The 11250-nt window shown below is 35.7% G+C and overlaps 1 protein-coding gene across 4 annotated transcripts; it reads left to right on the top strand.

The window, feature by feature from the left end:
- The first annotated feature begins 891 nt into the window (after positions 1-891).
- LOC107569328 (E3 ubiquitin-protein ligase TRIM21-like) lies at positions 892-10964 on the top strand. 4 transcript variants are annotated; one of them, XM_016255400.1, is made up of 8 exons: positions 3409-3574; positions 4067-4089; positions 5908-6504; positions 7159-7254; positions 8302-8535; positions 8621-8762; positions 9865-9891; positions 10001-10964. In XM_016255400.1, exons 2-8 carry the CDS (start codon positions 4078-4080, stop codon positions 10561-10563), a joined length of 1671 nt encoding a protein of 556 aa, XP_016110886.1. In that variant the 5' UTR covers positions 3409-3574; positions 4067-4077; the 3' UTR covers positions 10564-10964. The 4 variants fall into 4 exon arrangements, with proteins under 4 accessions (XP_016110884.1, XP_016110886.1, XP_016110887.1 ...); XM_016255398.1 differs by lacking the exons at positions 3409-3574; positions 4067-4089 and adding an exon at positions 892-1117; XM_016255401.1 differs by lacking the exon at positions 4067-4089.
- The last annotated feature ends 286 nt before the right edge of the window (positions 10965-11250 follow it).

The raw sequence follows: 11250 nt of genomic DNA, 5'->3' as shown, positions 1-11250 counted from the left end.
CGTGCGTGTGTGCGTGTGCGCGTGCGTGTGTGTGTGTGTGTGTGTGTGTGTGTGTGTGTGTGTGTGTGTGTGCGTGTGCAAGGAAAGGTTTGGGTTGTGTTTCTTAAATATTTGAATTTCAGGAAAATATGTGAAATTTTAATATTTTCAAACTTATGACAAATTTGCACAGAATATAATCACCGAGGTAACTTACAATCATGTGATTCCCATCCCTCCCCTTCGACTATGTAAAGGAGAGCGTTAACCTCCTTTCTGCAGACTCAGGATTTCAGAGATTCACCATGAGACGGCTTGTTTTTCTTCTGTCACTTTCTTCTGTATAACTCTGGCTATAACAAAGGTCACCTCTATCCCGTGCTTCACACCAACAATCATCTGTCAATGCTGGCCACATCCACACTGACCAACGCAGCTCGGCAGAATTCAGATTTCAATCAGAAGGTTTGGCTGAGACATGAGGAAGCTGTAATAGAAGATCTCAAATCCTGTGATGAGGCAGTGACTGGTGTAGTTCCTGACACAAAAGCCGAGAGTCACAGTGACAAAGTACTACTGGAGAGCCACCTGCTGTCTAAAGAACAATCAGTACACAGGGAAAGGCTAGTATGGACAGGATGAAAAAGGCCAAGTGAAGGAATTAACAATAAAAGAGCTTCAGGACAAGCTCAATGGTTTTTACAAAATACGATTTAAAATACAAGTTTTTCTAAGCATACCACCGCTAAATCAGCCGGTGAATAAACCCAAACTGAATATACATGTAACTGAAAAACCGCAACTAGTCAAGCTCCATTGCAGCTAATAAAGCAAACACCAATGTTCCTCATCTAATGTTCACCTTTATCTACAATTCGATTCTAATATATATTTGAAAACTCCTGTGGGACATCATTCAAAAATTGCTTTTTTTCATACAGTCTGCAAAAAAAAGGCTATTCTTGGAAATATCTGCTGATCAGGTATGTTGTGTTTGTAGTCAGTAGGCAAAAAGGCATGTCATCTGATTTTACAAACACGCGTCTCTATGTGGCTTGAGATCCAACAGACATGTCATTTGTTTATTTTGTTTCTCATGTCCTTTGTTTCCCAATCACTGGACTGGACATGTGCAAAGGTTTTCCATCCTCTCTTCCGCACTGATAGCTACTTTCAGTTGTCATAGGCATCATGCTGACATTTACAAATGATATGATATTTGCGTAGAAGATACACAATGTGACTAAAGTGTGGACAGCCAGATCTTAAAATCAGGATTTGGCTGCACAGTTTCAGGGCAGTTTGGAGTTATTTTTCCATTTGATCATCGTATTTATTACCACCAGATAGAGACAGAGGCTAACCTAACAGAGCAGAATTCAGGCTTATTCAAGGACTGCTTTTATTTATTTATTTATTCATTTTTTTTCTTGAGCTATGTGTATCTTAAACTTTGATGATTTTCCCACATAATTTGATGTGTGTGTTTGTGTATATATATATATATATATATATATATATTATTTTTTTTACTTTGATATCAATGTTAGTGTCATTTGATATTAAGTTGTAAGAAAGACTCATTATATTTATTGAAATGTTTGTATATAAGAAGGATAAGACCTTTCTAATATGATTATAATCGGTTGATAATCTCTCTCAGGGCCTCAACAGATGAAGGCTACTGTAAATACTGTAGCACATATATGTTTGTGGTCAATTGAAACAAATGTATACTTAAAAAATATTGAGTCTACACCTGCGGGGGCTAGATAAGTTCAGTTTGGTTTGCTCAAATGCAGGTTTTATTCTTGGTAAGAGATCACAAATCAAACCTGAACTAATCAGCTGTAAGGAAAGTGACATATCTGTCTGCTAATTATCTATTATAGTTATTTGAATTATGTTTTTATTTATATTATATACTTAATGCGTTACACATATGCAATTATATTTTGACAATTAATATTAAACTTTAAATTTAAATTCTATTAGATCTATCTATCTGTCTATCTATCTAAATTAAATACATTTGTTGATTCACTTGTATTTGTTTATTTTCTCTTTCGCTAGCACTTCTTCTTGCTTTGTAAAAGCATTTAATAAAAAGAACGATCAAGGCAGCTAGATCTAATCTCAGAAAACTGCCTCTTCCCCTAAAGATGGGCTCGCTCAACACCTCTTCAACAAGGTGATGGATATGATTATTCCCATGTTGTCCTATCTTTTATAACCAGTATAGTATGACTGAAGGCATTGCTCTGGCTCATAGTAAGCGTCCAGTTGTCCAACTGCTTCAAAAAAGCTTGCTTAGACCCCTTAGATCCATTTCTAAATTACTATTTGTAAAGTCTATTTGTAAAACATCATCAGTGCTATTGGATATTGCCTTTTCAGTTTTACTTATTAGTGTCAATAAAATAAAAAAATAAAAAAAAACAATTACATCAGCATTACTTTGCCATATGTGACCCTGCAGCACAAAAGCAGTGTTAAGTTGCTGGGGGATATTTGTAGCAATAACCAACAATACATTGTATGGGTCACAATTATACATTTTTCTTTTATGCTAAAAATCATTAGGATATTAAGTAAAGATCATGTTCCATGAAGATATTTTGGAAGTTTCCTACCATAAATATATTAAAACTTAATGTTTGATTAGTACTATGCATTGCTAAGAACTTCATTTGAACAACTTTAAAGATGATTTTCTCAATATTTAGATTTTTTTGCACCCTCAGATTCCAGATTTTCAAATAGTTGCATCTCAGCCAAATATTGTCCGATCCTAACAAACCATACATCAATGGAAAGCTTATTATTCAGCTTTCGGATTATGTATAAATCTAAAAATTCTAAATCTAAATCTAAAGACCCTTATGACTGGTTTTGTGGTCCAGGGTCACAAATGTATTTTCATCTCTCACTCATTTTCACATTCTGCATATTAGTTTTATTTCCCCAGAAGCTTTCTTTTCATGGTGAAATGCTCATTTGGTTTCACTTTCACTTCATGCATTTCAATTGTTAAGGCACAATGTTCTGGAAGGCTGCTTTTACGTCGATTGCAAAAAAACTTGCAACATGTCTAGTTTGACATCACAGCTTTTCCAAACCTGTATGATTCTGTTCAAAGCAAAGGAAGAAATGCTGAAGAATATCCAGGCTGCTCTTTTCCATTTAATAAAAGTGGATGAGGACTTGGAGTGTCAGGTTATACTATAACAAAAAAAGCATAATACAAGTTGTGTCTATGAGACAAATGCTTAGTCAACTGACAATTAAATACAGTAATAGGTAAAGGATGTAAAGAGAGAGAGAATGTCATTGATAGATGCTGGTTATGTGGTGCTGTTGATGTACTAAATGCTTGTGTGTCTCTGATGCACACACCCTGAGCAAATGATGCAAATGTATGTGAAACTGGAGTGGTGTAACTTCTGGGTGGGGTTTCTTTTTCGGGGAATGAAAGTTAATTAATACTGGAGAGAGATTGTGAAGAAAACGAAACTCTACTGTACATAAATAGGAGGAGAGAGAAGCAGAATTTAAAGACTGAAGAGAAGAATCCAGAACTGACACCTCCGTCAAGGTAAGTCTGATTTCTGCTTATCTCTCCTGATCATTAGTTGTGTTTGCAAAGGCAAGGGTCACTCTTACTATTGCTCATTCTATTGTTTTTATTAAAAAGTATCGAACTTCATTATGTTACCTGGGAATGATTTGTCCAATCATGTTTGTACTTTTCTAATCAATCACACAAGCAAATTGCAAGATAAGATTGTTGGATAATACGAGGGCAATAAAGATCCGATTATTGCAAAATCGTTTTACAATTTGATTCAAAGCCAGAAAATAAAGAAACCATTATTCATCTCTCAGGTTATTCCTGGGCAGAGAAAACAACACTCCAAGTCCTCAACATGAAAATGAAATCTTATTCTGACATGATATTGTGTTTCATTTGATTGTCAATATGCAGCATTAATGGCACCAGAGTTTTAAGGGTTAAGTACTGGTTGTGTTTATATGCTTCAAATGTCTTTGAGACGCATCTTTATGATTCGTCTTGCTGTTTTTTCAGCCTCTCATGCTATGGGTGCTGCGGTAAGTTGCCATGTACAGAACAAGAAGCTCTAAAAGAAACCTCTGCATTCCTTTTTTTTATTTTAAACAAGTGCACATAAATATTATGTTCCCTACCTGGCAGACAATAACCCACATAAACCACTTGAAAGACCGGATCTAGAGACCAGAATATCATAGAGATTTGGGGGTGGACTCTTTTCATTCTGACACAGTGTTGGGGAAAGTTACTTTTAAAAGTAATGCATTACAATGCTGCATTACTCCCTAAAAAATAACTTATTGTGTTACTTAGTTACCTTTTATCAGAGGTAATGTTACATTACTTTTGCATTAATTTTACTCATCTGGGCTGGGCTTGTTTGTTTGTTTTTAATGTAAAAAGTTTTATTAAAGGGTAAAAGCCCTTTAATTCCCTCAGGCTGAAAGAGATGTAACCTTTCTGCTGTGTTACCACTCTGGATTGCATAAAGAATATGATGCAATAGAAGAAAGGTCATCACTCTTCAGCAAAAAAAAATTAAAAAATAAATACAAATCTATGTTTATTTAAAGTCATTTTCACTTATTAGTATTGATGAATTGGATCATCAAAGGTCAGCAGCAAAGACATTGGTTAGTAAAATGGGATTAAATACATATAATGTAGGATATCTGTGGTATTAACATATTTAATTATTTCAGGTTTGCGTCATATTCTGAGTTTGCTTTTCACTGTTTTTATTCATTTTGAGGAATACTGAATCAGTTTTTGTGCAAGTACGATGAGTAAATGCATGTTGACTTAATCTAAAACTACAGGAAGAATCATGTTCACACAGCGCATACAATTTACTCTTGATTTCTCTCAACGTGGGAACAGGAGAGCTATCAGTCAATAAATGGGAAAGCAAAGTAACTGGTGTTACGTTTTGAATATTAGAACCTGATATTGATATTTTCTTGTAAATTAAAAAATAATGAGTTACTTTAGTAGTTATTTGAAAAAAAGTAATCTGATTACGTAACTCACATTACTTGTAAACCCCAACACTGCTGGCTTGTTAGCAACCACCCTCAATGCCCTAGAAATGCCATAACAGCTACAAAGATCACAACTGCTTAGCAACACCAAAGCAGCAACCTAGCAATACAACACCAAATCAAAATGTTGCAATAAGCTATTAAAAGCTATTCTTGGATGTCGGCCATTTTGAATTTTGTCATAAAATACTATATTTAATGAATACTTTGACACACTGATACAAAACGTAATGTCATTTTGCACCATACCCCAAAGGTACCTATGAAGTTTTGAGTTAGTGCCACCTAGTAGTCGAAAGTAATGCTTCGTGAATGGTTTTGTGAATTTTGTCCTACGACCAATAAATCTATTTGTCCAATAAATCTCACTTCATTGGATCCTACAGAATCCAGCAGTATACATTTTTCAAAAGTCGTACATTTTGCTGTTTGCCATTTTGCATCAGTTAAAAAAAAAAAAAACATACTCCTTCTAGAGTGTTTGTCCAATCTTCACCACATTCAATACAGAACATCATCAGGCCATGCTAGAAAAAAAAAAGATATCAAAAACTTTTTAATAACTCAAACTGTTTTATGTGACTCATTACTTACAAAATGTAACTCATAGTCAAATTTGCTATAGTGGAGCTGCACAGTGTTTTATGCAATATCTTGGTAATACTTCTGCCTGTTGCACTGAAACTTGATATATCAAATCACGACCATGTTCTGATGCTCTCTACCACACTTGTTTAGCTCCTCACTTTGCCTCTTTTGTGCTTGGGCCCAAAATTACTTTTTCAGCTGTAGTTATTGTTGTTGATGTTGTTGCAGCTCTTTGGTCAACTCTCAAGTTTACTATCCGACACAACCACAATGACTACACCCGTGGTCATCTCTCGCCACCTTCACTGCCCCATCTGCAAGACCCTGCTGACAGAGCCGGTCTCAACTACCTGTGGACACACCTTCTGCAAGGGCTGTCTGGACAAGCACATCAGCATATCTGAGCCGCAGTGCCCTCTCTGCCAGGAGCCTGTGACCACCAAACCCTCCATCAACGAAGTCATGGAAGCCCTGCTGCGAGAGTTTCACCAGACTCAGCTACCCAACCTAGACCTCTTCTGTGGAGAAAGAGACGCGATTCCGTGCGACGTCTGTGACGAACACCTCACGTTTAAAGCCGTGAAGTCCTGCCTGATCTGTCTGCTCTCCTTCTGCGATGAGCACCTGAAGCCTCACCAGTCTATGGCGAGATTCAAGGGCCATAAGCTGGTGAGTCCTGTGGAGAAGCTGGATCAGAGAGCATGCAAAACGCACGGCAGACCTCTGGAGCTCTACTGCAGACGTGACGAGCGCTGCATCTGCGCCTTGTGTGTAAAGACGGGTGGAGACGTGGTACCTGTAGAGTCAGAGAGAGAGAGGAGACAGGTGAGAACATACAGCTGTCGGGAAACAACACAGATCAGTCTTCTCACCTGAGCTGATGTTTCCCAAAAAGAACAAAGACATATTTGCCATTTTGCATACTCCTTCTAGAGTGTTTGTCCAATCTTCACCACATTCAATGCAGATCATCAGACAATGATGATCTCAATTCAATTCAATTAAGTGTGAAAAAACATCAATGCATTTAAATTAGTCAGATGCTTTTATACAAAGCGTAAAATAATCCCAAAAAAGAGAAAACAATGTAATTGTACTTTTTTTTTGTTGACAAAAACTATAATGCTATAAACATAATACTATAATAACACTGATTAACGGTATAAATTCCATCAGTTCATGCATTCCCTTTAACCCACACATGCTCATGCTAACTAAGCTACAGGAACACCATTTCCCTGATTTAATTTACGTAAACATTTCAGATAAAGAAAATTGGGACCATGTTTCATAGTTGAATTTGACTAAACAATCAATATCACACTCTTCTGTAAACTTCTTTAATTTCCTGGTCCATTTTTTTTTAATTTTCGTTTGATGCAGTTTCTGCCTGGTTAATTTCTGACACAGATTTTATATGAATTGACTGATTTTGTATGAATTCAAAGTACTCAGAAAGCTTGGTGTGTGTTTGTACAGGCCGTGCAGCAAAACTCTATTGAAGTCATGAAAAGGATGATCAATCAGAGGGAAGACAAACTTGAGAAGCTTAAGGAATCAGCTGCAAAATACCAGGTATGTACAGTACAACATATGCAAATAAGTATTAAAATTATAATGCATATTATTTCCCATATTATTTTGAACCAGGAGGCTGTTCTGTGTTTTCAGTTGGGTTTCCTCCACAATCCAAAGACATGCACAGGTGAAATGGAGACACTAAATTAGACAAGCAGTTTGGCAAATGGATAAATATAAAGTGATAACAAAAATCTAGTCTTCCACAAAAGATAAGGAAATGACAAAGAGCTGATTTACAATGCAAACCCCGTCTCGTTCAGCAAACAACACAGGATAAAGACAAGAGGCAAACACAGCATGACACATGACACATTTATGTAATCAGCAGGGTAGGGAACAAAGGACGTTTTAGTCTTTGAGAGATCTATACATCAGCAGGTGCTTGTGAAGAAGAATACGCAAAGATTATGCAAATATGTTGGGCTGTCCAAATATGTTTTACAAGAATATACTATTTTAGTCGTTCTACTGTCAATATGTCATGTTTAATTAAATGTGTTACTTGCTATTTCTTTGTAATTTACTGTTTGCATTTTATTTAACATTTTTAAATGCATCATGTATTTTTTTGTTGTTGTTGTTAATTATATATATATATATAAGAACACAATATAATTTTGGAGTAATTAGTACTAGTGATTATTTCAGTATTTATACATTTATATGTAGCCTATTTTTCAGTTTTAATTTTAATTTAGAAGTTTTTTATTTTATTGTGCTTTTATTTTCCTTTGTATTATTTTTTTATTTTATTTTTAAATAGCTCTAATTATTTTTTTATTTCAATTTCACATTTATGAATTTTAGCATTTAAATGTATTATATATAAAATTAGGATTATGATTATATTTTTCATATTATGTTTTATTTTATTTTGGCTTTATCTAATTTATCAAAAATAATCGTTGCTTCAGATTTAGATTTAATAACAACACTGACCCAGACTCAAAGAAATGATGTAAAGCAAGCCAATCAGATTAGAGTTTGCCAGACCAAGAATAAGCATTTAATTTGTGTCCAACATGCGTCCACTCCTCACAGGCTCTGCTAGAGAAAGAGCAGCAGGAGATACAGGAGGTGTTTGCTGCACTGATGGAGGTGCTGGGGAAAGCAGAGGAGGTGCTGCTCGCTCCTCTGGAGGACGGGAGGAGGTGTTTGGAGAAAGAGATGGATGAAAAGACGCAACAAATACGAAAAGACATTCTCAAGTACAAGGAGGCCATCGAATTTTTGAATTGCACCAAAAATGAGGAAGACGACATCCTCTTCATCCAGGTTAGTCAAACTTGACTAACAATGTAAGAAGTAAAAATTATAGTATATTTACTAAATGTTTGATGTGTATTTTGCACTTTCTCAGTCCTACCCGACCGTGCCAGCTGAGTTCACAGATGACTGGACGCTTTCCATTGACACCGAGTTAAACTTTGGCACAATGAGAAACACAAAGACAGAGTTAATGGATGAGATTAAGACGCATCTGGCTAAACTCTGCACTGTTGGTGAGTGATTATATCTGAGAGTCGTGACGCAATTGCTCATAAATAGCATTTGGATAGGCTTATTTGAACTCGTACTACACTGTTTGTTTGCCATTATGAAAAAGAAGTAGGCTACACTTCAGCATACTTTTAGAGAGAGTACTTATTATGGAAATAATATACTTTAAAGGAACATACTTAAGTGTGAACTTAATTTAATGTTTTCAGACACTTAACTGCATGTTAAATGCAATTAAATGAAAATGTATTGCAGTTAAAATTTATATTAAATTAGATTTTGTTGAACTTATAGTGTTTTTGACCCACTTAAGTAGGACTTAAGTACATCCTCATATGTAATTTCATAATTACATGTATTGTCTTTGAAATATGGTTGAAGTACTGCTGAATGCACTGAAGCATTTATGATAAACTAAAATATACTTCAATGCAATTTATTTTTAAACTTCAAAAGGTATTTTAAAGTAAAACTTTTAATGTGACATTATTACAAAGGTCACTGTTTAAAAGTGTACGTCAGTGTTAAGAAGCGGTCATGAAAATGTATCTTTTTAAGTCATTTAAGTAGCCTTTTGTTCTATTAATATTATATTATGCTTTTTGTGTCTTAGTCAACACATTAATAAGCGCAGCACAACAAAAGAGTATTAAAACATGATACAAAATGTACTTTAAATTAAAACATTTAATTTTATATTACAACTGGCACTTTTTAAAAGTGTACTTAAGTGTTAAGAAAGTCATGAAAGTGTCTCTTTTTAAGTCACTTAAGTAGCCTTTTATTCTATTAATATTATATTATCTGCAAGTACAGTTTTAAAATATACTTTTGAGGTTTAAAGTGCACATTCAAAACAATTAAGTGCACTTAATTAGGTGCACAGGCATGAATGACACCTGAGATCTTGTTTTGAAGAGGAGATGTGGATATGATGGTATCTGTTGTATAATTCAATGCAGTCTACTTTACAGTATCATTGAAGTATCATTATTTATGCATGTGGTTATTGAACAGTATCAAGGTGTATATCAAAGATATGTATTATGGTCCAGACAGTCTCACACTTGTACATTTGTTCACTATATCTTTTCTTTTTTACAGACATTAGAAGGATTCACAGCTTCTCAGGTATGTGCAGGAACACTTTCTGAGCTACTTCTTCACGTTGAATGTTTACAAATCCCATTCTTTGCAGAATCTCAAACATGCAGTAACTGAGAATCTGGTCTTTGCACAGTAAACGTGGCTCTGGACGCAGAAACGGCGCATCCGCACTTAGAGGTGTCCGCAGACGGTAAAAAGGTGCGCGACAGTGGAGTGAGTCACGACATCCCGGGCGGCCCGCAACAGTTCGACCTGGTCGGAGGTGTCCTGGGAAATCCTTGCATCACTTCGGGAAGAGCTTTCTGGGTGGTGGAGGTGGGGAATAAGGTGGGCTGGGAGCTGGGGGTGATGAGGGACGGAGCAAACCGGAAGGGCAAAGTGTCCTACAAACCCAGCGAGGGTTACTGGGCCATCATGCTCTGCGCTCAAAACATGTACGGAGCTTTTGAAGACCCTCCAGTCCAGCTCCATCTGGAGACCAAACCTCAGAAGCTGGGAGTGTTTGTGGACTGCGAGGAGGCTCTGGTGTCCTTCTATGATATGAAGGCTCTTTCACATATTTACTCATTCACTCGGTGCAGCTTTAACGGAGCCATCCGTCCGTACTTCAATCCTCATCCCAACAAAGACGGAAGCAACTCAAGCCCGTTGGTCATTTGTCCTGTCAATCAAACTGACATCTCTGTGTCAAAGTAAGAGCTAGTTTGAAACTATGAGGTGCGAGAATATTAGCATTCAGTGAGATTGACATGATTCCCTTTTGTTTGTGTCTTTGTTTTCTTCTTTAGTGTGCTATTCTCTGTTGTGCTGTGAGTGGATTAAAAAGCAAACACATTTTGAGGTGAAAATGATGCATTGTAAATATAGAGATATTTGTATAGCATTTAGAATTTGTATATATTTTAAAGAATATTTTAATGAACAGGGTGCTGTCCTTCTAACTGTAATTTCTCTAAATTTCTAATAAAAGTAATTTTTAAATGGCCTTTTTTATTCTTTATAATAATATGATGCTTCTATTTTATTAAACATGATCAATGCACTATCTATCTATCTATCTATCTATCTATCTATCTATCTATCTATCTATCTATCTATCTATCTATCATCTATCTATCTATCTATCTATCTATCTATCTATCTATCTATCTATCTATCTATCTATCATCTATCTATCTATCTATCTATCCATCTATCTATCCATCTATCCATCTATCCATCTATCTATCTATCTATCTATCTATCTATCTATCTATCTATCATCTATCTATCTATCCATCTATCCATCTATCCATCCATCTATCTATCCATCTATCCATCTATCCATCTATCCGTCTATCTATCATCTATCCATCCGTCTATCTATCTATCCATCCATCCATC

Source organism: Sinocyclocheilus grahami, unplaced genomic scaffold (assembly GCF_001515645.1).
Source record: "Sinocyclocheilus grahami isolate Dianchi unplaced genomic scaffold, SAMN03320097.WGS_v1.1 scaffold1334.1, whole genome shotgun sequence".
Taxonomy (NCBI): domain Eukaryota; kingdom Metazoa; phylum Chordata; class Actinopteri; order Cypriniformes; family Cyprinidae; genus Sinocyclocheilus; species Sinocyclocheilus grahami.
Note: the sequence above shows the minus strand (reverse complement) of the source record. Positions and strands in the feature narration are given on the sequence as shown.

Coding starts and splice junctions, on each gene's coding strand:
- LOC107569328 (XM_016255398.1), top strand. CDS start 1,028: ATGTGGCTTGAGATCCAACAGACATGTCATTTGTTTATTTTGTTTCTC. Junction 7,255..8,301: donor AATCAGCTGCAAAATACCAG/GTATGTACAGTA, acceptor CACTCCTCACAG/GCTCTGCTAGAGAAAGAGCA. Junction 8,763..9,864: donor GGCTAAACTCTGCACTGTTG/GTGAGTGATTAT, acceptor TCTTTTTTACAG/ACATTAGAAGGATTCACAGC.